The sequence below is a fragment of the Papio anubis genome, chromosome 7, assembly GCF_008728515.1.
Source record: "Papio anubis isolate 15944 chromosome 7, Panubis1.0, whole genome shotgun sequence".
Lineage (NCBI taxonomy): Eukaryota > Metazoa > Chordata > Mammalia > Primates > Cercopithecidae > Papio > Papio anubis.
The window spans coordinates 120,318,081-120,345,098 of record NC_044982.1 but is presented as its reverse complement, the minus strand read 5'-3'; the positions used below and the strand labels follow the sequence as shown (position 1 = coordinate 120,345,098).

Genomic DNA, 27,018 nt, shown 5'->3' with positions numbered 1-27,018 from the left:
CTGCCTCCACCTCCCAAAGTGCTGGGATTACAGGCATGAGCCACCGCACCCAGCCACAGACTTGACTCTTCTAAATGGTTGTTCCCTTCCTACCTTCAGTGAATGCTGGAAGACTGAAGTGGTAGGCACTGGAAGTAGAGTCCTAGCAGGTGGTGTGTGAACAATAACCAGGGAAGAGAAGGAAAGGGGGCCAAGATGCACCAAGGTGTAGTGCACAGAATACTTGTCAGGCACTCTGATGACCTGGGCTCTGGTCTGCCTTGCCACTAACTTGCTGCGTACCCTTCAGGAAGTCACTACCACTCTCTGGGCTTCTCCAAGTTCTCTAGTCCACACACTGGACAATAGAGCCTGAGTACAGAAATAAGGTCCCTCTAGTTTCAAAATTCTCTCGGTACATACACTTTGAGCCTGAGTGCCCACTCCACATCCAAACTCAGTCACTGTTCCCGAAAGAATGTGGCCAATTTCGTGGGCCAAGGGGCCCAGGATTCATCACTGAGGGATGCCAGAAAGGAAATCTGGGACACGGGGCAGTTACCCTGGGTGAGTGAAATGGGAAATTAATCATCTAATCTCTTAAAACATACCAGCACCCCCAAAGTAAGTACAACTATATCAATTTGTAAAATTAATTACAAGTTTTTAAGAACCACACATCAGGATATAAAAACACCCCCCAGAGGCCCCGGGTGCTGGGTTCCGAATGTGGGAGTCCGGCATTGTCCCATCTGATGTCTTTCCTCTCACAGGTCATTGCGTGGCCTCCAAGATGCCTGGGGTGGGAGGAGAGGAGAGACCAGGATCACCAATCACTACTCAGATCCGTGAGCTGACAATTCGGTGATTCACAACACAAACCACAGCCATTCTTGGTGATCTTATTACAGAGCCACAGCACTGCACCCATGCAACAGAAAAGCCACAGAGAATGAAGACCAAGGCCTAGAGAGCAAAGAGGGTAAATCCTGCTCAATCTTTCTAAAACGCTGCTTTGATCACATCACATCATGTCTCATTACTCCCCTGTCCAAAAGCTTTTAATGGCCACAGGGATCAAGTGTAAATCCAGAGTAGGATTCCCAGGCCCCCCACCCATCAGTGCCCTCTGGCAAAAACCCTGTGCTTCCTCCCATCTCAGCCCTCTGCTAGCCTCCCTGATGTGCAGCAAAAATAATGACACGACTGGGTGCTGCATGTTACAGTTTACAAAGTGCTTCCCCTCATAGACAATGGAAATTTTACCCCTTCTATCCCTCCCAGGCAACCTGCCCCTGTCCACCAGGGCCCTGAGAGCTGCTGAAGGCCAGTCATTCTTTCTCCTGTCTCTCCCCCAACACAGCCCTGCTAAGGTCCGAGGTCTCAGGGTCACCTTGGTGCCCTCCCCAGAGGGGCTGGCTTTCAGTAAATGCCTGCTGAATGGCCAAACAGGCTAGGGGAGGGGTTGGGGTGTGGGTGGGGAATGGCTCTGGAGAATCATCTAGATTATAGAAGGCAAACCCTTTATTCACTTTCTGAGGCAAAGCTCCCCACTAAAACTACTCAGAAAAATCAACTGTCCCAGCTGACAGATACAGATAGGGTTAATTCTGGCTGCTGAAATCAGATTGGGAGATTGAAGCCCAACTTGGCTGGGACCGCTTGCGGACTGCGGGAGCTGTCTGCTAAGGAAATCCCATTGGAGTCTTCGGGGAGCAGCCCAGGGTTTCTGCCTTGGAGTCCGGGATGGACCCCCGAGTGGAGGAACTGTCAGCAAAACAGAAGTTAATTCATTTCCCCAGTGTTACTATTCAGAGACCCAGGAGCTGGCAGTTCAAAGTTTCTGCCTATTCCAGCCCCCAGCGTAACTCATCTAAGAAAACATGCCAATCAGACTCAGAGGCCGGGACACATCGCACAGCCGTGGTGTGAGCGTCTGCTCCATTTCCAGATAGCTTTTAAAAAATGCTTCAAAGAAATAAAGGACCCCATCAATGCCACTTTTCGGGAACCACTGTATCTAATCCAACTTCCCTAGCAATTGACGAAGCTGGGTGGAAACTAACTCTGACTCACCCAAGGCTACACAGTTACCCCACTGTAGAATCGAACCTTAGGCCATTCTCTCAAGACTCCTAACTTAGGGCCCACACCCTCAAAGTTACAGGCCTCTCCATCCTCCTTGAAGCAAGAGGAAAGAAAGGTGAAAAACAAAATTAGCTGTTAGGAAGAGCCCCGGCCTGAACTCAGCCCCTGCTCTCCCCTCCCACCTTCCACACACCCAGGCAGGGCCGCAAATGCAGAAGAGGCAGGGAAAGCTAAATGGCCTCATAGATGAAACCTCGACCTTGGCCTCCTTCCCTGCCACCTCTATGCAAAATGACAGCAGCATCAGCAATGACAGAAGCAGAGCAAACGCCGCCTCGGCACTGAAGCCCTAGTGTCCAACCACCAATGGGAAATCGCTGATTTGGGCAGAAATGGGAACCAATCATGCAGAAGAACCTAAGGCTGGGGCTGAAAGTTTTTTCTATCCAAGGCCACAAAACAAATTAGCCAAAGGCTACACATAAGAAGCCATTTAACATTAGTTATTTCTCCCTTAGACAAGTGTGAAATGTGCAGCTTCCTTAATCTGTAAATTACACATGTATGGCAAAAAATATTAGTGATGGAAGTGCAAGAAATGCTAGCAGTATATGTTAGCTCCATATTTCTAATTGGAAGGAGGATTAATAAAAGCAATGGAATGAGGGAGAGCAAGGAAGCTATGGGGAAGTGAGGAGCTGCTGGAAGGAAGGGGAGAGGGAGACAGACGCAGAGAAAGACACGGAGAGGGAAGAAAGGAGTTAGAGGCTTTGCAGGTATTGCTGAACTTCCAGAGTTCCATCTCCTTCCCCTGGGTTTGGTGATAGAACTTTACCTACACTTGTTGTTTTTTAAAAAGAGTGCAGGTTAAGTTTATTGTTGTTCACAAATCTATGGCTGCTTTAATCTCAAAATGCTAAAAAACAAAACCCCCAAACCAAAAAAACTATGAAGAGTCAGGGAGGGTCCACATGACTCGAGACAATGTAAAATGGAGCTTAATGATTTTAGTCTTCATCAGAGGCTCATGAAGGAGGCTTCTACCATGGCAGCCAACACAGACGAGCCATTGAAGGCTATGCTGATAGGAACACATGGGATGGACCAGGGTTCCTTGGTCCCGAAACACTCTGCACTGACAGGACTAGACCTGAAATTCCAACATTTGAAGAACAAACTTGAGGAAGGCAACCAGGGTAGGAAGGCATCTGAAAACTGGGATACTAGAAGAATAACTGAGGGAACTAGTGATGTTTAAGCCTGAGGGTAGGGGAGACCATGATCACTCTCTCTCTCCACTTATTTGAAGGAGTGTCATGTATGTTTATTGTGTTTTCCAGCGGTTCAAGAACTAAGATCAGAGTGCAGGAATCATAGGGACAGCTTTCTCCCCAGTGTACTTTGTAAGAAGGTCCCCAGATCATTATGGCTGTCTCACAAAATAATGGGCTGCTCTGAAAATTTGGGAGCTTCCCATCCCTGTATGAATCAGAAGGCTGTAAGTGACTGTCTGCAAAGAGCTTCATACATAAACAGTGCTGGATGCTTATTAGATGAATTAATAATATTGTATGATAAAGCCCTACAAAGAGAGCCCTGAGTCTTTTCCCCTCTTAAAATGCTATGATTTGATTCCTTCTTCTTAAATATTACTTGCTTTAGGATGCAGGCCTGATATAGTCATTCGACAGTCCATATAGAGTATATACTACATGCCATGCTAGGTACCATGCTAGGCATTAGTGATACCGTGGTAAACAAAACTAGGTGCCTGTCTCACGGGTTTACATTCCAGTAGGGGAGCCAAATAATAAACCAATAAATATATACATATGTATATAATGTGTATGAATGCTTCAAAGAAAAAAAAAAGGACAGAAAAGCAATAGTGCCAAGGGATACTACTTTAGAAAGGATAACCAGGAAGGCCTATCCAAAGTGAGCTTTCAGCAGAGACGTAAGGCCAAGTCTACAACCGGGAAGGGCCTTCCAGGCAGAAAGAAGGAACAGCCAGGGCAAAGACCCCGAGTGGGCAGCATGCTTGGCTCTATTGGGGAACAGCTAGGAAGCCAGGTTGGTACGAGAGAATTTGTGGAAGGGAAGGAAAGGAGGTGGCAGCATGAGATTGGGGTGGAGAGAAGGCTGCTGTAGGTTACACAGGTTACACACACCTTTACCCACATGGGACATTCCGCATGCAACTGGTGGTAGGATAGTGGGTTTCACAGGCAAAGCAAGAAGAATTGCTTGGACCACAGGAAAGGAGATAAGACCTGAGATCTGGCCATAAGCCTAAGAGTTACCTTGCTCTGCCTTAAAGGAAGAAAAAAAGCAATGGAAAAAAGTGAAGGAGAAGAAGCTTTAATCAGGACTGTGCTTGCCCCATGTTTCCAGGTGGAAACCGGCCTAATCTACACCCCAGATATCTCCTATGGGAGAATGTTTTGATTACGGGGGTTAGGACACATGAGAAGTAGTCGGAAAATCTTGTTTGGTTCCAAACTGTGTGGCTTTGAGCAAGACTTCACTGCGAGTCAGTTTCTTCACCTGTAAAATGGGAAGAATCCCTACCAATCCCACATGTCTCCATGGGACCCAATGAGAGCATGGGTAAGCCAGGCTGTCCTAGAGGTTACTATGATGAATTTTATGAGCATGTTTCTTACTTAAGACTTTGTACCCCGGAAAGCAGAGGTGAGGTATTATGCAACTGATTCTCCCACACTGCCTTGCACTTAGCTTTCAATAAATGTTTGCAGAACTGAGAAGCATTAAAAATAACCCGGAAAATGTTCTGCCATTTTTTTCCTTCCTATTAAACTGTAGCACTTTGCCAGAATGCTCCAGAACAGTCTCTCTTCACTGAAATCCTTCACTTTGGAGGAAGAACCAACTGAGTCACATCAGAGGCATGTGCTCAGAGGATTAACTGAGGAAAGGGGACAGGAACAAGGCCTGATTCCTCTGGGGAAGGCTCCTTGCTCTCTGTGGCCTCCAACCTTTCTCAAACATCCTGAGAGGGCCAGGCCAGGCCACCAATGAAAGGGACTGCAGATTACCCTAGCACAAGGTCAGGATCTCCTGGAAAAGTCCACGAAAGCCTGGGAAATACAATATTGACAACATTCCACTTCAGACTAAGGAGTCACAATCTGGTCCAACTGCCTCACATACAGATAGGGAGACTAACGACAGGTCAGTGGAATCGCTGGTTCGAGGTCACCTCTTTTATTTTTTTTCTTTTCAATTTTTTGACTAGCACATTCATTCTAATGGTTTTAAAACTAAAAAGTATAAGAAGATACACAGTTAACTCTCCCTCCCATCTTACCCTCTGTCTGCCCAGTCAACCATACTACCTGCTAAGTATCTCTCTAGAACATTCACACACATACAAGCAAATTCAGAATCTTATTTCTTCTCTCTTTTATTAAAAATCTAGCATATTATCCTAATCATTGCCTTGTCTTTTTTTCATGGAGTTTGTGTAACAGAGCACATAAAAACCTTCTTCGTTTCTTATTTGCAACTACATAGTGTGAGATCATTTTTCTTAACCAGTCTCTTATTGATGAATATCTGGGTTGCTTCCAATCTTTTGCTGTAATAAATAATTTTGCAATATCAATAAGCTTGGGCATGTCAGTTTGCATTCCCCTAGCTTATTGATAAGAGCTGGAATGAGATCCCATTTCTGACCTACAGGGTGGCAGTCATAGAGCCTCAGAGTCCTATTATCTTATTTATTTATTTATTTATTTATTTATTTGAGACGGAGGTTTGTTCTAGTCGCCCAGGCTGGAGTGCAGTGATGCCATCTGGGCTCACTGCAACTTCCACCTCCCAGGTTCAAGCGATTCTCCTGCATCAGCCTCCCAAGTAGCTGGGATTACAGGTATGTGCCATCATGCCCGGCTAATTTTTTATATTTTTGGTAGAGATGGGGTTTCACCATGTTGGTCAGGCTGGTCTCGAGCTCCTGACCTCAGGTGATTCACCCACCTCAGCCTCCCAAAGTGCTGGGATTATAGGCATGAGCCATTGCGCCCAGCCCAGAGTCCTATTATCTAATGTCTAAGTTACTTAACCTCCATTCATTCAATACACGCTCCTCGGAACCTACTAAATCCCAGGGACTACACCAGGTGCTAAGGGTACAATGATAAAGGTGTCTTTGACTTCTGCTCCCAAAGTGTCCAGCCTGGGAAGGACAAACAGAAGGGACCATTACAACATACAAGGGCTGCTCAGTGTGCCCTGGAAGCCATCTGGACCTCTAGGCCAATCTCTGTCTGGAAATGGGTGGCCATACCTACACCTCAGCGGTGTTCTAAAAGGTCAAAAAGATGCTGCTTGCCAAGTACCTGGCAAGCAAGGACCATACAAAGCTCATGGTAGATAATCAATAACGGGTAAGCCTCCTCTTATCCCAGAATGGGTCTTAAGTGATGGCAGCAGCAAGGTGCTCCAGGCAAAGGTACTGCATTGCCACGCCTGTTCCACAATGAGCAATTCTCTTTTCTTAGAGGAGTCTGGAATACGCTGCTACTTATTTTTTAAAGCAGCACCTAAGCCCCTAATTATGTCTTAGCCTACTTTTATTGGAAAACTATTTGCCTTTCTCCCACATTCCAGACTCTCTTCGGTATCTCTGAGGCACCTGGGGATGCTTCTCACCTGCGTGCACAAGCCCTGGTGTCTGATGGAGTGTCAGAGCCACAGGGGAAACCCAGACACATTTCTAACGCCCTAGCACAGAAAGGCACAGGCAGGCACAGGGAAAGTCGCTTTTACTAGGATATCCCTGAAAGTATTGAATAATAATTTAAATAGAAAAAAATAGGCAAAAAATCATTAAATCTCACATATATTGTTTGGTTTTATGTGCTCTATTTCACAATCAAACTTCTTTTTTTTTTTTTTTTTAGACAGAGTCTTGCTTTGTTGCCTGGCTGGAGTGTAGTGGCGCGACCTCGGTTCACTGCAACCTCCGCCTCCTGGGTTCAAGCGATTCTCCTGCCTCAGCCTCCTGAGTAGCTGGGATTACAAGTGTGTGCCACCAAGCCCAGATAATTTTTCTATTTTTAGTAGAGATGGGGCTTCACCATGTTGGCCAGGATGGTCTCGATCTCCTGACCTCGTGATCCACCTGCCTTGTCCTCTCAACGTGCTGAGACTGCAGGCGTGAGCCACTGTGCGCGGCCGTGTCTTCCTTTTAGAAGCTCCAAGAAAAATATTAGGCATGAAATTATCCAGCCCTCATAATACTGGGAAGCTGTTTTCCTAACAGGCTAATTAATAAAGTCTTACTTCAACCAGAAGCTCCTTTCAAATTGATGTAGGATGCCTGCTTCTAGATGAAACTATTGGCCAATTAGGGCTCAGCCTGGTCCTTGGGAGAGGTGGGGTCCGCTGCTTTATTTGTGACCTCTGATTTAACTGTGGGCCTCTCTCTCCCTGAAATAAGCCCTGGGGGCCCTCTGAGTCCTGCTTCACCATCTCTGGTCAGAGGCATCAGTAGGGTCTCTCCAGCCTCCATTCAAAAGCATCTAACCCCCTAAACCAGGTCCAGATGGAATCCAGAAAGTACTAATGGGGGTCTTCCAAGAAACACTGCTATTTCAGAAACACCAACGGAAATTCCACTCTGACAGACATTGACAGCAGCTGGTGGTACAAAATTGGGCCGTGTCTCTGCCTAGGCAGGAAAAACACCAGCTCCAGGTAGTCAGCCCTTGCCTTACCTGGAGGGCTGATCAACCATCACAAATGTGTTCAAAATTTCTACCCCATCCCCACACCCAGCCATGAGAAAATACATTTATTATTGTTAATAAATGCAATTTGGAAGTCTAAATCTTTCAAAGGGCTGAGTCTTGAGGAAAATAAAACACATTCTGGGATGAAAAGGCAGATGGCTAGAGCCCAAGGCTGGTGTGGGCAGAGCAGTGGCCAGCTATTATACTTGTCCTTCTTGGATATAATTTCATCTTTCCCGTGAGTCGTACCATGAATTCACACCTTAACCTCACTGGACCCTAGCTTGTTTACTGGGAAGAGGACTTCTAGAGGTACTTCTAGATCAGATATCCTAAGTTCCAGCTCATGGGGTCAGAAATCCAGTGTAAGTCACTTGAGTGCTCAAATGCCACCTCCTCAGAGAGGCCTTCCTGGACCACCCATCTCCTTTAACACAGCTTTATGGGTCTTCATGGAACTCATCACACCAGCAGCCATGCCTTTGCTTGATGGCTTACTACTGACTGTCTCCCCTAGTGGAACAGAAGCCCCACAAGAGCAGCATAGGTGATGTGTCTTATCTAGTTCCTAGAACAGAACCCAGTACAGAGTCGGCATTCATCAGTGTGTGTGGAATGGAATGAATGAATGAATGAGTTAGCCAAGCCAAGGGTCAACCAGAAAGACAGGGATTCCAATCTTGCACCTTCATTTGCTATCTGGGCACCTCTGGGTAAGCCACATAACCCCTCCACAGTATTGTGTATTTGCAGAAACCACCCCCATAACTCTGGTTAACATCAGACAGTAGTGGCCAAGTGCTGCTCACCATCAGGGACATTTGTGGCCGTAAAAAGCCTCCTGGGGCTAACAAGCCATTTGCTCAATACAAGTCTAGTTTCTGATACAGTGGGCACCTCTCAGACCAAGATCCTCATCTTGCTGGAGTCTATGGCTACTGGTCAATCTCAGAGGCACATTCTCACTCCCACATCCGACCTTATCGCTCCTGATGATGACCACACTGGCCGCTGGAACTGAAGGAAGGCTCCTGAGTGTCTACACATGCCAACTGCCTGCCCTGAACGAAGTAGGCTTTTGGCTTTAAGAGGGCAGCTAGTGTTCCATTTCCGCTCCCACTACTCCCACCCCAAAGAGCAACCCTGGAGGGCTCTCCTCTAGGAGAAGCTTTCCCAGACTCATAGACCACACCTAAATGCTCAGACACACCAGTACTTTTAACCAAGACACAGAAAGGCATGTCTGAAACACAGTCATAAACTAGACAAGGGCTAAAAAGAACAGAACTGCTCATTATGGCTTCAGGCCAACCTCTGCAGATAGGCTTCATCAGGCCTACCAGAGAGAGCAGAAAGCTTCACAAAGTACATGCCTGCCCAGTCTTCACAGGCCACAAACAGGGTACACCCAAATCTTCACGGGGAAAGGAAGACGTACAGAAGCAGAAGGAATGCCTGGGTGGCTGTGAAGGCCAGTTCCTGGCCCTCCATACGGAACAGGCCCCTGTGCCAGAGCAGACAGGCTATTCCCACTGGCAGCCAGGCGGGAGGCTGGAGAACCACATCTGCTATCATCACAGAGCTCTTCTATGTCCCCAGCTGCAGGAGAGTCACACTGGGCTCTGCACACCCTCAATGCTGCCCTCTGGCAGGGGGTATGGACATATAAAGGAGCACTGACCAGACACAGAGAAAGCCACAGATGCACACCTAAGTGAGTGGTACCGGACTTGGTTGAGAGGTGAACGCTGCTGTGTGCCCTGGAAGTCCCCAGGGTGGGGACTTACGTCACCTGGGTGGACACAATTTGCTCTCTTTCTTCCAATGAGTTGAGGAGGGCTTCCCAGAAAAGGGGACCTCTCAGGAGCTGTGTGAATGAAAGATAAAGGACAGCGAGAGGCTTGCCCAGAGTTCTGCAGCCAGAAGGGGAGTTTAGAGGCAAGAAGGCTAGGGTCACAGAATAACTGCGACAGAAAAGGTGAGCCAGGGCGAGAGCCCACACTCCAGAAGAGGCCTGGCTGGGGGCAGGGGATGCCTGCAGCTTGGCTGGTATCCCTCCAGCCCCAACGCCCCAAAAAACTGGGGGGAGTCTCTCCTTTGCCCAGAGCCTCCCTGCCCCCTCTCCTCCGCTTCAACAGCTCCAGGCGAGGCCTCCTCCTGGGGCAGGCTGAGACAGCTCTTCCGACTTTGCTCCCACCCCAGCAAGCGCCTTCTGGATAGGGGCTGACTCCACCCCACCCCCACCGCTGACCAAACAGCTCATTCAAGCCCTGACGGGTAGAATTTAATCTTCAGTCCTTCTACGACACATACCTGGCATAAAGGATATCTCTTTCAGTCCTAACAATAAGCCCTGGGAAGCAGGTAGTACTGTTATTCACCATTTCACAGATGTGCCAACTAAGGCTCAGTGAGGTGACCTGCCAACATCCTCAGGCTCAGTAGTCCTCAAGCACTACTGCCCACTGTATCTGATTGCCTGGGTCTGTGCCTGGGCCCCTGCCATTTTGCAAAAGGTCCACGGCCTCTCAAGAGCTGGACATGAAGGATGGGCCAAGTCCACTCTTGATCAGTAAGGCCCACTCGACACTCCCAGCAGCAGCATCCTGAGATACACGTAAATGAAAAATTCCAAGTGTGATGAGCAGAATGTGCTCGTGTGAACCCCGTGGTGGTGGGGAAGTCAAGGAGCGATCCGGATCCCTATACCCTAGCAGATTAAATCCTGCATCCTTCTTTCCTATTTCCTGGTTTCTCTGCTGCATTTTCCTCTAGTTTCCACTTAGTTACTTCTTTCTACCTGCTGTGAAGCTCTGCACCCTGCTCCATGGGGTGGTTCCCAACTGTGCTTTAGAGTCCCCTTTAGAGCTTTCTAAAAATACACGGACTGGGGCAACACCCTCAGAGACTGATTCAGTTCAGGCAGAGCCTGGGGGTATTGCTTCAGATGCTCTCCTGGCAGTTCTGATCCACAGCTGGGGTTGAAATCTGCTTTACTAACCACACACCTTCTTCCCTCCAGTGTATGTGCTATGCTCCATCACCCCAGCTCCACCACGGGAGCCAGACACCACCATCCTCTATAATCACTCTCCCCTACCCAGCCCAGGATGCAAAGACTGGATTCAAGAAATGAAATTTGCAACAAAAATACTTACACAGCATTTATACAACTCCTTGCCTCATTCTGGATGCTGGGCACACAGGCCATGTCAGTGGACTCCCCTCACCCCTCCATTCAGTTATACTACTTAGGCCTGCCTGTGAAGCCAGTGGCTAAGGTGACAGTTGGTTACATAAAGTGAAGATGAGTCCCTCCTCCAGATGCATGGTCCCTGAAGAAATCTGAAAGTAATTCCTCTAAATTTAGAATGACAGGCCCTTGCCTCCACCCTATCACCCCCTGCACACGCACATGCATACACACATAGTTCTCACGAATTCTATAGGAGGCAGCAGAATCCAGAAACCCAGGGGTGGGCACTGCTGGCTGCAGAGTCCCAGCACAACTTTGCTGAAATCTTTCAGCAAAGAGACTCTGCGGGCCTCTCTTTCAAGCTTCACTGTGTACCTCTGTCTCTGCCCTTCCAGCCCACATATCCTGCCTCTTACCTGTTCCCCACTCCAAGATAACTAGGAGAAAGCCACCTTCCCACCCACCCTGAGTCTGTGGCTGATGGAATCCTTATCATAGCTACTTCTTGGCCTCTCAGGACATGGGCAGAGAGAACCTGGGGATTTATCAATGTGGGAGCCCAGGGGTGACTGGAGGGGACTTTGGTGGATCTGTCCACACAGCCTAAACAAAGAGTACCAAGCTGACACATGGCAGTGGAGCCTTGATTCACCAAGGATCTCGGGCAAGCTAGCTTATTATATTAAAGGGGGACTGTGAATGTCCCCCACCCCTACTCATCACACGCTAGGGCTGGAGAGATCTTAACAAGCAAACAGTGTCTGGGAAGGTATGAGCATTTCTTTTACAGAGTGAACTTTAGTAACTGAATTTAAAATAAAATGAGCAATTAATTAGAACAGTCGTCTCTTATGTGGACTGCCCAAGACAAACCACTGGGATGCAAGAATTTCAGGACTTCTTAGATTTTTAAACGTAGCCTTTTAAATTTATATTTTTGGTGTTACATTTTATAATGTACATATTTATAGGTAGTGTATGTGAATAACTGTAACTGCAAGATAGACATACTGGGGCTCAAGTTCAAATTGTTTACTGGTAAGGGATGTGATAATGAGAAAAACGTGATGACCAGCGACCTGCGAAGTATGCATCACCCACCCAGAGGCAACTCCAATCAGAAACTCACACCAGCATGGGTGGGGGTGGGGGTGCGAAGGTGTGGGCTTCGTTTCAGTGGCTTCCCTGCTTGATGTACCAACCGGTAGGTGGCGAAAGTGACAAGAAGGTGTAAGTACCGCAGATCTTTCTCTCCATCAGTACTTCTAGAATGCTTACCATGTGCCGGGCACAGTGTGGAGCTCTGAGGACTATAATGATCAGCAAAAGCAAGTCCCTCAAATCGTGCAGTGTACCCACAAGGCAAGGGGACAGAGATGCTAATTAAACACTCATAATCTGGAATATGTAGTTATAAACTGAAGCACTCTGAGGGAAAAGTTCTGTAAGAGTTTTCTGGCAAAAGAACTAGATCTAAACCTGAGAGAGGAGGCTGGAGACAGTAAAGATGACTAGATGCTAACTGGATACAGTGGCAATCTCCGTGTAGTGCAGATTTGCAGGAATGAGAGGCAGCCGGGAAGGCCCAGAGAGGGTGGGGCAAGGGAACAGATGACAGGAAGAGGCCAGCAGTGGCCAGACCATGCAGCACCTTGTTGGTCTTTATTAAAGATTTGGGACTTTATCCTAGGAACAATGGTGAATTTTAAGTATGGGGTGACATGGTTACATGTGTGCTTTGATAAGATCATTCTAGTCGAAGGTCACAGCATGGCTTCAAGAGGACTAGACTATGATACAGGGAGATCAGTGGCAAGCAACAGAGCATGTTTTAAACAGACAGGACTTGTAATGGTGATGGATGGAAAGAGGATCATGAGTGTGTGTGTGTGGGGGTGGTGGGGGGCAAAGGACAGAGGACACGGGTTCCCTTTGGACTTAAGAGCAGGACACTGTTGGAGCACCCAGGTGGAGACATCAGGTGGGTCTCGAGCTTACCCAAGCAGTAAACATCAAACCTCAGGGAGCAGCACATAGTACCTGCAGCTGTCAGTGAGGGAGGGCAAATTTCCCTTTGGAGAGAATATAGGATAAGAAGGCCCAGTGCCCAAGTTTGACTAAGTCAGTACTTCATGGCTAAACAGGAGAGCTACAGGACACCAGAAACTGAGGAGTGACTAGAGCCGTAGAAGATATACCAGAGAAAGGGAGAGCCAAGTGGGGAACATCTTTCATAAAGTCAAGAATGCTGAATCCCGGCCAGGCGTGGTGGCTCATGCCTGTAATCCCAGCACTTTGCGAGGCCGAGGCAGGCGGATCACTTGAGGTCAGGAGTTCGAGACCAGCCATGCCAACATGGTAAAACCCTATCTCTACTAAAAACAGAAAAGTTAGCCAGGCGTGGTGGTGCGCACCTGTAATCCCAGCTACTTGGGAGGCTGAGGCATGAGAGTTGCTTGAACCCAGGAGGTGAAGGCTGTAGTGAGCTGAGATCACGTCACTGCGCACTCCAGCCTGGATAGAGCAAGACTCTGTCTGGAAAAAAAAAAAAAGAATGCTGAATCCCGCCACTGAGACATCATGCAAGATAAGAAATGAAGGCTGTTGGGATTCTTGGCACCATCTGGAAACAAACCAGACTTCACGGGGTGGAGTCAGAGAGGTGACAGGGTGGAGAAGATAGACAATTCAGAAAGTTTAGGGAATAGGGAGACGAGTGTGATGGGCAGTAACTATAGCACAACACAGGATCAATTAAGGGAGTCTTTGCTTTAAGACGGGAGAAGCAACCCCAGCTGGAGAAGAATCCAAAGGACAGGAGTGGCTAGGTGCCCAGGAGGAACAAGGGAACTAGGCAGGGGTGGCCAAGACAAGAGGACCGCTGAACTGGGAGGGATTAAGGCAGGTTCAGCCTCACAGTTGCTTAGGAAACCAGGAGGTTTCCATTTTCTGTGAGGAGGATGTCCTGGCTGGGAGGGAACGGGTGGAGGCCTGAAATAGTTGCTGAGGGCAGTAAGAAGAGCTGCCCAGAAGAGGGACGAGTCGCTTTATCCTCAGTAGAAACTACCCAGAGTCCAATATCATGACTGTAGTGAATTCCTAGTGGGAAAAAGTAACTTCTGGTAAGTTTGAATCTCTAGCTTCTAAACCTCTTTTCCCATTGAAAGAAATGTCACTTTTTTATGTAATTTGTCTGTGAATAATATAAGCTGGTTATCTTCTTGAGACAGAGTTTCGCTCTTGTTGCCCAGGCTGGAGTGCAGTGGCATGATCTTGGCTCACACTGCAACCTCCATCTGCTGGGTTCAAGCGATTCTCCTGCCTCAGCCTCCCGAGTAGCTGGAATTACAGGCACCCGCCACCACACCCGGCTGATTTTTTTTTTTTTTTTGTATTTTTAGTAGAGACAAGGCCAGGCTGTTCTTGAACTCCTGGCCTCAGGCGATCTGCCATCTTGGCCTCCCAAAGTGCTGGGATTACAGGCGTGAGCCGCTGCGCCCAGCCCTAAGGTTTTGTTTTGTTTTTTTAAGTGAATACCAGTTATGGTATTCCAGCTATGGTGTTCTAATGGCAACAACAGCTAACATTTCTTGAGAGCTTACTGTGTGCCACACAGTGTGGCAGGCACTATTACAACCTCATTTTGCTGAGACAAAAAGGGAAGGTGCCCTGAGAGGAGCATGCCCAAGTGCCACAGTTGGAAGTAGGGGAGGCAGGACATACCCCCACGCAGTCTATGTGGGGAAACGAGGTGCACTGTCCTCTCTCCACAGTCTACCCTGACCCAGCACACAAAGTGTGCAATGCACTGAAGGATGGGTGCCCTGGGTGACAAGAGTGTGGAGAAGGGGCTAGGGGAACATGGCTGATGGGGGGGCCACTGGCACCAGGTACTTTGGAAGGCACCGGTCTGGGGTAGGAGCCTAGGATTGAGTCCTTATGCTGTGAGGTCTGCGGGGAGAGGAGCAAGACAGAGGAGAGCAGCTGGAGAAGATGGGGTGGGCTGGTTTAAAACAAGTCATGATTGACCCTCAGTGGAGAGGCCTCACAAAGTTACCAAGGGCATATCCATCTTTTAATGGCTTTCAAACATTAACAAGTAATGAAACTAATTTGTAGGTCCAAGCCAGTCAGTTTTCTTTTTAATGAATAAAAATATTTTACATGTAGTAAGGGAGGAGTGTGGCGTCGGTTTTTCACAGAACACAGGAATGCGTGTACACAACGGGTAGTGGTGTAAAATGGATTTCTTACTATTAGGACCAGAAAGTTTGAAAGCCACTGACCTAATTCAACACTCCCATTTTAGAACGGAGAAAACAGAGGCCCAAAGAAGCCAAACAACTTGTTCAACTTAGTTAACAGCAAAGCATCCAAGTCTTTAATAGTTGTCCGGTAATTTCCTTACCAAACCAGAATCTCCAAATGTAAATACCTCTGGGAAAAACAGCGCTGACTTTAATCCACATTAGAGTAAATAACAGTGCAGTAGTAAGTAAGCTGATCTTTTAGATCTGCTGCCTGGAGCAAGTTTTGGTAAAGGAAACAGTAGCTGAATGAATTCAGGGGGCAGCTGTGGAGCTAAAAACAAAATAAATCTGAGGGAAAGCAGGGGGTTGCAGGGTGTGGCCCAGCACAGGGCTTGGTATGGAAGAATAAAGGGACTTCTATCTTCTTTAGAGTCTGTATATCACCAGGACAACTAGTTCTAGACAAGGAGGCTGCTTCCATGTCTGAGAAGGTGGCTCAGGGCCATGGTGCTTTGCTCATCTAGTTTCAACAAATTTTATTAAATGAGAAGTTCTGAATAACAGATGCCTTCACAAATCTCTGTCCCTGCCAGACTCCATCTCTTTAATGAAAACATCATTGTTGGGCATTTATCATTTGTTGTATAATTATATTTCAAAGCAATAGAAGATTCAGAGTCAGGTCCATGTTTCTCTACTTGAAGGCAGCGGTGCTGGGGGACTGGGAGAGGGTAGTTCCTAGGAGACCAGAGAACTAGCTAGAGCAAGGGATGGACTGCCAGAACAAGGAGGAGGGATCCTGGTGGCAAACGTTTCTAAAGAAATGCCTCTCTGGACACCAGAGCTATGAGCCTCCTCTTAAACTAAGTTAGAATTCAGGCCAGACAATTGGACCACGTTCACTGGGCCAGGGCCCAATCACCAACAAGCTCCCTGCTCCTTTCCTAAGTGACTGCACCAAAATAGAGAAGGCATGAGATGTCTGAAGAGTATCCTACACAATTTCCAGGAAGTTTTTAATTTCAGTGTGATGTCATTAATTTGGACCCAAGTTCTGGGATGGCCAGCTCTGAAAGCTCAAGCAGGTGTTTTCCAGTGGTACTGAAGAAGGGGGCCAGGCGCGCTGGCTCACACCCGTAATCCCAGCACTTTGGGATGCCAAGGTGGGCAGATCACTTGAGTCCAGGAGTTTGAGACCAGCCTGGTCAACATGGCAAAACCCCGTCTCTACAAAAATTATAAAATAAATAAATAAAGGAAACAAGTCTCATACTGCTAGAGGAAAAGAAAAAAAAAAAAAAAAAGAAGGATGGCCAACTGTCTAAGTCTAGAGTAAGTCACCCTGAGAGGCTGGTGGTGCAGCAGCAGTACGAGAGAGGGAACTGGGGTTGTGGTTTGCTGTCATAACACAGGCTGCCGTTACGGGGACTAGAATTTGTCCCCTTGAATTTATCTCCTCCTTCCCTTGACCTGGCCAATTTTATAACCATTCCTTCCGTTCATTAGCTCAGGCATAAGAGGCTAGAGGGAAAAACTGTTCTGAAACTCAAAGCCACTATGCTGCTGGTTCATTCCCCAGGAAACACACACGGTAGAAAAGCAGCAGGCCAAAAACTAGAGATTCCAGGATTATCTGTTGTTTTCAAAGACCTGTGCTCTGAAAGGCTGATGTCAGCCACTGGGGCCCCACCTTTGATTCAAGCCTCAAAGCTCTAACTGTTGCAATCCAAAGCTCCTTCTGTCTGAGATGACATCTAGAACCTAAGAATGACCATTCAACTACAAGATACACAGAAGGCTTTGACATGTTCTGAGTACACAACGAAGAATTTCAGTTGGCTATACAGAACTCTAGATGAGAAGTGCTTCATATTAAACCAGTAACAAGGATAATTTCTCTTCCTGTGGAGGTTCCTGGGTTGAGGCTGATTTCCACTAGGCGCCAATTACTTAAAGGGCACAGAACACATAAAAGGACTTAAAAAGAACCTGAGAGTACCACCCAAATATATGGCTTGGCATTTGCTTAAACAAAGCAAAACACCAGATCCCAGGGGCCAATCTACTGAACCACCTTTTCACCAAACCTCTTCTGCAAAGGAGACAGATTAGTAAACTTCATCAAGAGCCAAAATTGAGAACACTACATAGGCACTTTTACAAGAGAAAAATCTAACACATTTCCACAATTCTTTTATTGATAAAGTTCAGAATATATTGAGTACTTTTTTTTTTTTTTTTTTTTTTGCAATGAGATCGGCTAACGAGACAAGTGGATTTCTTATTTCGGGAGGGAATAACATCTCGTCATTGGGATTCAAAGATAGTGTTCCATACCATCAGATTGACTGCAATGTTTGTATGTACAAATAATTCTTAGCTCATGGCTGTACAAAAACAGGGAGCTCAGTTACAGTTTGGTGATCGCTGTGGTACTCCTGTGACTAGGGGTAGAGCCCAGAAATCCGCATTTTACATGCCTCTCACATGATTCTGGTAATGGGCCATGGATCCAACGGACTATCCAATCCTCGGAGTCTCTGTCCACTGTCCACCAAAGGGGACTGTGGTTTTGCAGTGCGAGAACCCGGCTGTGCCACCTACCAGTTGCTCAACCTCTCCAAAAATCAGATGATTCATCCTCACAACAGGGATGGCATTGCACTGCTTGGCCTACCCTTAAAGAGTTGCTCGGATGATTAAGTGAGATGATCCATGAGGTGTTATGAGTATACTATGTCCCAGATACTAACGACATGCCAATTATGTTGAGTTTTTTTTGGCTGCAGATGCAGACTGCCTGAGCAGCTTGTCTTCTCCTTACTCAAAACGTGTCCCCCAGCACCTTAAAGGCCAGATCCACTTCAGTCTAACCCACTGTGATGTGCTAAAGTAAACTCAATGCATGGCTTCATAAAATGATAATCCAGAGCCCTTGGTCCTGAACCTCCTGGCCCTCTAATATCTTCAACTAGGATGCTATCCACTCTTCATTTCAGCATCTTCAATAATAGAAAACTCATTCTCTTTCTAAGGTGGCACCACTCCAAAGCTGGAGAAGTAAAAGCTCTTCCTTACGGTATCTTAAGAAAAAAGGGTGTTTCAAAGGAGTGTGTAGAGGTTGAGTATGCAGACTGGCTGAGTTTGAGTCCTGGTTCTGCCACTCCCTGGTCACATGACAACCCCTGTATGCCTCAATTTCCATATGCACAATAATGATGATAATAATACCTACTTCACAGTGCTGTTGTGGGGACTAAATTAGTTGATACATGTAATCCACTTAAGAAATGTGCCAGACACAGCGTGGCTGCTATGTAAGCATTAGCTAATATTGTTATTATCCTAAACCATGGAGGAGCTCAAAGTAATGCCTGGAAGCACCCTGATATGTCTCGGAGACTAACACTGTCATATAGACAGCATATACTGAGAGTCATATCAAACCAGTTTTGTCATCATTTACTGATTAAATGGAATTATTATTTCATTTTACAGGTGAAGAAACCAAGCTTCAAAAAGGTGGGTTAAGCTCACCAGTCCAAGGTCACAAGGGCAGGTAAACGTATCCTACCTCCTTGTGGCAGGGGGAATTCAAACCCAGGTCTGTGTAATTCCTAAGCCCATCTTCATCATGGAGCCCCCCAGACTCCAAACTATCAGCAGCAGAACTCAACTGACTATGACCATACGGGAACTTCAGGCTCAATTTTCTGCCTGTGAGTTCCTGGTTGGCTTGCATAAACTGGAGTTAATACCATGCTACTTGAACCCAATTAGGCAGTAAGTCAGCCTGGAAAACATCATGCGATGTATTCCAAAGGTCAAAGTAAAAGCTGGCTTCCAAGGCAGTCTCTGCTGGACACTGCCATGAAAGTTAGTCTCTGCACAGATACCAGAGTTCAGCTCGTGAGGTGCTTAACCAGCACCTAAATACCGGCTTTTAAAAATTCTCAGAGACGCCAGCACCGGAGGACCCGACACGACGAATTGCCTGGCTCCTAAGTCAACAGCCGGAGAAAGGCGGTTTACTTTTTTCAAAAGCAAACCTTCATCCCTCTCTTTCGGTTTAGGACCTCATTACTATTGTAGCTGTCTTCCCCCAGGCAAAAATAAAAGGGCGAAGGAGCAGGTTAAGACCGAGGAGGGTTCCCCTAGCCTGCAGGGCACTGCAACATCCACCTGAAACACGGAGCTCGACCTACCTTCCCGGAGAGCCCAGCCCGGGAGGGCGTTTCCCCAACGGATCGACAACTCTTCCCTCCCGGGGAAGAGGCTGCTGTCCTTGGCTTCAGTCAGGGCCACTACAGTCGCGTGCGCGACACCCTTCACCCCCGCCAAAAGAACCTCATGTTTAATGTTCCCCTTACTCTATCACTTCCGCCGAAAGAGCAAACACCAGAGCGAACGGTTAGTCCTTAAGGCCACATTTAACTACGTCTGAACGCCTGCAGGAGGAACAGCGAAACCCCGGAGAGGAGGGCGGGGGAGGCAGGGAGCGCGTGGGGGGGCACTTGCACAGAGGATCGTCGTCCTCCCGGCGCCGCGGCCGCCGTGACGCTCCAGCACAGCCTCAGGCCGCTGGCGCCGGGCGGAAACCCCCATCGGGGCTCAGAGCACAACTGGGGGTCCCCAAGGCCGGCTCCCCCTGCCGCCTCCGCGCGGGAGGCCGTCGGGGCGATGGCGCAAGACTCCGCTCCCCCCGCCCCCCACAGCGACAACAGCCACGGTGACAAAATGGCAGCCCGGCGCCCGGCAGTCGTGCCACAGGCGCGCAGGGCCCTGGCGGCGGCTCCTGCCCCCCAGTAACGCCTGGGCGCCCTTCGGGCTCAGCCCCTGGCGGGCCTAGCCGTTAAAATAAATAAATAAACAAAAACAAATAATAAAAATAAAACCTGGAGCTCGAAACCAGCCCGGGAAGCCACAAGGCCGGCCCCGCGCGTACTGCACCCCCACCGCCCGCCTGCCCGCGCCCCGCGCCGCATGGAGCCCGGAGCCCGCATTCCGAGCCCCGCGCCCCGCGCCGGGGAGGAGGGGCGGGGCGTGCGGCGCGAGCCCCGGGAAACATGGCTGCTCGTCCTATTTCGGCGTCGCGGCATGGCCACCAGCTCCCGGAGCCCAGTTGGGAGAGGTGCCGAAGGTGGGTGTGTGGGGGGCCAGGGAGCAGCGCGGCGGGGAGGGGCGCAGGGGGCGCGCTCTGGGAGCCATTTGTCTTAAGAACGTTTAAAAAAATACAGTTCCTCCTCCCCCACCCCTTTTGTCCCTCTTTCGCTAGCTTTCTCCCCCACCCCCGCAAATGTGCAGAAAGTGCCCCCTCCTCCGCCACCCGCGCCCCACCCCGCCTCCAGGCAGGGGGCAGGCGTGTGGGCCGCGAGGCTGGGAGGCGAGGGGGCGAAGCGTGAGAAATCGCTCCCAGAACGGCGCGGTGCGCTCCCCTCCCCAACACACACACACACTCGGGGAAGTTTAAAGAGCCGGTTCGACCCGCTTTCCGGCTCGCTCCCGGGGGGCCGGCAGCGTCAGTCGGGTTCGCCAGGCCAGCCGCGCCCCCACACCCACCCGCGGCGACCCCGACCCCGCGCTCGGCGCCCTTCCCCCTCCGCGCAGGGGGCTTCCGGAAAGTACGCGGGAAGACCGCGGCCCCGACCCCCTCCCCCATCACCACACCCAGCCCCCAAACGCAAGGCGCCGGGTCCCGGCCAGGACGAAAGCGGCCGGAGAGAAGCAAACCAATGGCAAATAGTGCGGGGAAACTCCGGCCTCCTCCGGCGGCGCCCCCTACTCTCCCGCGACCGCCCCCTCCCCGCCCTGCGCGCCATAAGGCACTCGCACGTCTCCAGTCCACAGCTGCGTTAAGGCGGGGAGGGGGTAGACAAAAAGGATCTTGTTTTCAAAAGTCTCACTCAGGTTTGGGGGGAGGAACTAGGGAAAAGAGGAAGCGAGGCCTGCCTTCGCCGGGATTCGGGTTTAACGGGCTGGAGGAGCGACAGGCCAGCGCACGGTGCTGCCCAAACTCCCAACTCCGTGGAGCTCGGGCCACCGAGACTGGGGGCGTCCTCCCGCCAGCGCGTCCCCGGTCCCCCCGAGGGGCCAAGAGGGGAGTTGGCCGGGGTCTCCGCCCCAGAGCCGCCAACTCGCCGAAAACACTCAGGTTTGAAAGAGAGAGGGAGGCAGAAATAAAAACCAGCGTTCGAGTCACCCACCCTCACCTTCCCCCTCCTCGGGGGTGGGCTTTCGCTCGAGCCTGGCGATTCCCACCCGTGTAAGTTTCCTCCGGCTGTGCTCCCGCTGCCCAATCAATAACGGCGGCTAGCGGGCAAACTCCCATCCTAGAGCTGCGTGTTTGCCATGCCCGCATAAACGTGGACCCAGCCAGTACCCACCACCGGCGCCAGCTCCGGGCAGCTCGCGTCCTGACAAAGTTTCCCGTGCCCATTTATTAAGCAGGCGCCGAATGGCTGCCGACGAGCCCAGCCCTGAGAAAGACGGGCCGGGGGTTCGAGCTGGGGGACACCAGGGCCCAAAGGCTGGCATCTTGGGGAGGCCGGAAGGAGCTGGGGCGAGGGGGGACCGGGACGTAGCCTTTGGGCAACTTGCACCAGCGATCACTGGAGGCAGGGAGGCGCGGGGATTATCTGTGCCTTTGCACGTTCGAAAATCCCTCCCCCTCCTTCTAATTTATCCTCCCTTCGGAAGGAAAGGAAGAAACATCAGCATCTGGCCCGAAGGTGGGGTGGAAAGAGTGAGGGAGAAAGAGGAGGAGAGGAAGGGAGGCAGAGAAAGGGAGGGAGGGAGAGAAAGGGCGCGTTCACGAACACTACAAAGTTACAAATATGGCTCCCCCGTCTCTCGCCTCATCACTGCAAAGAAATGAAGACGCACTTTAAACTCCAGCCATTCCCAACTCCGCTGCAGCCCCCTCCCCACGCGCTCTCCCCGGGGCCCTCGGCCCACATTTATCAGAAACTAAACCGGACTCGCGAAGCCCCAAACTTATTGTGTGTGCGAGCGAGCGAGCGAGAGAAAGGGAGGGGGGAGGCGCGGGAGGGGGGCGGAAGGGGGGATACATTTATAAAATGTAAAACCCCCTTTTTTTGTTGTTAAATTCAGGAGGCAGCCCCTCTCCTCCTCCTCCCTCGTTAATCTTCCCCCCAGACGGAGTCACGGGAGCAGCGATCTGCGAGGGTGATTTCGCCTCATTCTCTCCGACCCAAACGCGTGCGCCCGCCGGCCCCCGATGGGTGCACACTCGCACGCACACTCTCGCACCCACACTCGCACACGCGGGAGCACACGCACAGGTAGTCACACACCAAGGGCAGCGGCGGCGGCAGCCGGAACATGCTCGGATGGCATTGCAACCCCCCAGCCTTGCCAATTCGCTTGCAGTCCGACCCCCAAACCCGCACCTCTCGGGCGCCCCCCCCAAAAAAAGTGCCTCCCCCCAGCGCGCACACACACACACAAAGTAGGAGAATGGACCGACAGAGATATTTTTGGCAAATGCTCACATCAGAGGGCGTCCTGTTCCGCAGCTCTAAATGAATCCGTCTGCCCATCTCCATCTCTCGCGCTCTCTCTCTGCAGAGGCTCCCGCGCCGGCGGAATTCAATCAATAAACCCCGAACCCACGGCCGCGCGTTTTAGGACTTTGAAGGCTCAACCAGCTCCGCTCGGTTCTCGAGCCCCCAGCACCCGCGGCGCACACTAACCTGATCGCCGTGGAGGCGGGATCTGCGGCCCCGCGGACGAGCGGCAGCGGCCCGAGCCAATCGCCGCCGAGGGTCTCCGGGCAACAGCCAATGGCAGCGGCGGCGGGGGGGGAAGGGACCAATGGGCGGGCTGCGCAGCCGGCCAGGGAGGCTCGGCCATTTGGTTGTGGTGCCGGAGACGGACCCCTTTAGATTTCGGGGCGGCTGAGGAGCGCAGCGGCTGCTCTGTGGCTGAGTGAGGGGGGTGGGCGGAATGGCGGGGGAAGGGAAGGTGACTGTGCCTCGAGGGCCGAGCCGCCCGGCCTCGCCAGCCCGCCGCCGCCTCAGCGTTCGGCCGGGGGCGGGGCCGCAGGTGCGTTCTACGAGGGGGAGGGGCGCGGCCGGAGGGGTCGGGTCGGGGTCCCCGCCCGGCTGAGGGCTTCGCGAGGCGGCGCGACGGGGTTGCGGAAGGAGGCGGGAGGCTTGAGGTCCGGGGGCCGCGGGCTGCCCAGCGGGAGGGCAGATGAAAGGCCTGGAAGGAGGGGAGGGGTCAGGGTGCAATGCGGGGAGGGGCTCGTCGTGTCCCGGGTCCGGCGGCTAGCGCTGGGGAGCGTGGCTGCCCCCGTCACCCCCGCCGCGGCCGCCCAGCCCGCGCGCCCCTTCCCCTCCGGCCTCGTCCCGGTCAGGCCGCCGCCGTCGCCACCCGCGTATACATAAGTCAGTAAAAGCAAGATGCTTCCACTTTTGGATGACTGACCGCGCGGTCGCGACCCTTCCCACGAAGAGGCTTTTCAGTTTGCTGTCACATAAGGTCAGCTTGGAAGAAGTGATCACCAAGAGACACCCACGATCTTGTTTAGGCAATAAAGGAATGAAGACCATGGATTAAGAACTGTTGCTGGATATACAGAATATTAAAAGGTGGAAAAGGAAGGTGCTCATAACTCCTGATTTTCTGGACCAAACATAATTTATGGGCTTTATAGACCTAGTGAAAGAGAACGGCGCACGGTTTATTCTAATCGTCCACCTGAGTCATTTGGTTCGGTTTGGGTTGCCAAGGAGGCTCTAACTGGAGCACTTTCTCCAGGTTTTTCGGCGTGCTTGCCTTGGGTATTTTTGAATCACATTAAGTTTTAAGAGACCCTAAAGCCCTGATGCCCACTGGGTTACCGACTTATGGCACTAAGTTGGCTGCCTGTGGCTGTTAATAAACCACGGGGATTGTTGTCAACAAGGACAGATACATCCTTACCTTTCCACACAACTGTATTTTAGTGTCTGTTTCTACATGTCTGCAGTCTTCCCCACACACCTCAAGATAGTTTTTCCGGATACATTGTGTTTATTTTTCAGGAACACGGGTTCAAAGGAGAGAGAAACCAGTATGTATGTTGCAAAGTTAAAATACTGTTACATAATAGCAATACAGTTTCATTCTTAGACATATAAAGTTGAGGAGGAAGTAAAAAGTGACAATGTAAATAAAACACATACAGAATGCTTACACTGGGGAAGAAGCTGTAGTAACTTTAATGTTGCAACCTGATGGATTGCAAGTGTAAAGCCCTGCAACTAAGGATTTGACTGAGGAAATTGTTTCAGATAAAATGATAAATGGAATTTGAAGTCTGATGTTTACTCTGAGTAGGTGGGAAATGCAACATAAAAGTTAGAAGTCATTGTTTTATTTCATCTGGGTATAAATAGTATAATTTATTTAACTTGTTGACTTACCTGTCATCCTCAGATTTTGTTAATCTTACTGAAGCCTATTTGTATAGTTGGAATTTATTCTAAGTTTTATTGGCTTCTTTGTAATACACGAGAAACCCCAAATTACCTATTTATGCCATTGAGACAGTTGTTGTTTCTGGAGATGGTGTTTAGGGTTGTATTCAAACAGAACCTTATCAAAACAGGTCAATATAGTGTGTATGATCTGTGTAACACAGGAGTCCTGAAGTTTGTGTTCTCTTTGATGGTAAATGTTCATCTTCTATTTAAAAGTTGAACCACAGTTAAGACCACGCTGCTAGCAATTCGATATGAGACAGTGTCTTTCCAGAGGAGTAATCCCTTAAAAACCAACCAATCAAATGCAGAGATATGCCCCATCCAACTCTGCTAAATAGAAGCAAATAGCTCACTTTATTGTACAAAGATTCAAGAGGAAGACTTAGAAGCCCACCCCCTCTCCCATTAAAGAGAAAGTACAGAAACAAATTAAAATTAGAGTTGAAAAAATCATGACCTGATTACTAAATCACAACATTAAATGTGACAGTTGTTTTTAGAAGCATCTTTCTTTTATGCATTTTGATCACTTTTGTATTAATGTTAGAAAATTGAAAGAAGGCTTCACTGGATGTCAGTCATTACAGAGACTGAAATATCTAAAAGTATATGTATAACCAATTGAATACTTTCCGCTTTCCTTACATACTTGAAATAAGAAATTTTCTTTTGCTTTTACAAATAGATCTATTTGTAAGAAAATTTTCATATGATTTTGCTTTTTTATTATTAAAAAAAAAGGAATATAGCTCAGCCAAAGCTGAGCTGTATTTGCCCCACACAACATGACCAAATAAAAAAAAAAAAAAAAAACACTGCTCTTACATACCTTATTTTACAAAGTTGTTTTTTAAATTACATTTTATTGTATATTATAGGAGTAAATAAGTGTTCTAAGTGGCAATGCAGAAAATATAGAAAGAAAAGAAATCCTATATCAAGGAATCTTGGCTGAATTTTGAAACGGAGTTGGGAACAGGTAAGAGTTCCTATCTACTGTGTAATTCTACAATAGGAATTGTGTTTGAAAGATGTAGAGTCTCTAACCTCTGAAACTAGGTTTGAGTCACACTGAGAAAAATAAATGAGATACAATTCAAAGTTTGACCCCCTAGAGAGAGAGATGGCCAAGGGAGGAAAGATCTTCCCGCCTTCCAGAATATCCTCCATCAAGAACCATTCCAAATAAATAAGCAGCCTATTTTGTTCTTAAAGACCTATGATCTATGAGTATCTTTAGGCTCTTTTGAAATGTGTAGGAGAGTACTGTTTTACAAATAACCATATCGTTACTATTGCCATTTTATTAGGTTGGTGCAAAAGTAATTACCATTTTTAAAAAAGGCAAAACCACAATTACTTTTGCACCAATAGCACATTTGCCCTTGTTTGGTCTCTGAAAATGGAGACCTTTTGGTTAACATCCTTTTTATGAGTCAAGCTAATATACCCACAGCTCAACTTTTTGTTCTTGAACTTGAATCACATCACTGGCAATGGGCCATAGTACTCTTACCTACATCATGGTTCTGCTGCTTGAACTCCAAAGACAATGACATGGAAAAACTCCAGCTTAATTATATTCTCTTTTGTTTGTATATGTAAATAGTTTTTAGGAATGTAGATTATTATTTTGAAATCTGTGGTAACAAATGTGAAAACTACTACATTTTTATTTGAATAGCAAAATAATGTTGAAGCCTGGGATCTAAAAAGTTTATTCCTTATTTTCTTTTGCTTAATAAAGTATTTGATAATTTAGAAAAAGGATTTTTTTTTTTTTTTTTTATGATTGGGTAGTTACTTTATCAATGGGTGGGTCATGGACAAAAAGCACTGTTGGATGAAAACAGTCATATATGTGACTTTTAAAATTAATAAGCCAGGCATGGTGATGTGCCCCTGTAGGCCCAGCTACTTGGGAGGCTGAAGTGAAAGGATCGCTTGAGCCCAAGAGTTCAAGAACAGCTCAGACAACATAGCAAGACCTGTTTCTCTAAAGACAAAAAATAGTCAAAATCTTTACAAACAGCTTTAAGATGGTTGGTTTCTTTTAAAAAGGAAAAAAGGCCTGGGTGCGGTGGCTCACGCCTGCAATCCCAGCACTTTGGGAAGCTGCAGGCAGATTGCTTGAGCTCTGGAGTTCGAGACCAGCCTGGGGAACATAGTGAAACCATCTTTACCAAAAATGAAAAAAAAAAAAAGAAAAGAAATTAGCCAGGCATGGTGGCATGCACCTGTAGTCCCAGCTACTCCAG

General features: G+C 48.7%; 1 protein-coding gene and 1 long non-coding RNA gene across 2 annotated transcripts in view; both read right to left on the bottom strand.

The window, feature by feature from the left end:
• The window catches only part of ANP32A (acidic nuclear phosphoprotein 32 family member A), a 40,740-nt gene extending 17,735 nt beyond the window's left edge, over positions 1–23,005 (bottom strand). Inside the window, exon 1 of the mRNA XM_003901119.3 lies at positions 22,784–23,005. Coding sequence (XP_003901168.1) covers positions 22,784–22,837 — 54 coding nt within the window. The 5' untranslated portion in view covers positions 22,838–23,005. The remainder of the gene's footprint in view (positions 1–22,783) is intronic.
• On the bottom strand, positions 620–19,636 carry LOC116275798. Its single transcript, XR_004185122.1, has 2 exons — positions 19,478–19,636; positions 620–776 (listed from the first exon to the last, which is right to left on the bottom strand). It is a non-coding gene; the product is annotated as an uncharacterized LOC116275798 (long non-coding RNA).
• Positions 23,006–27,018: the final 4,013 nt, after the last annotated feature.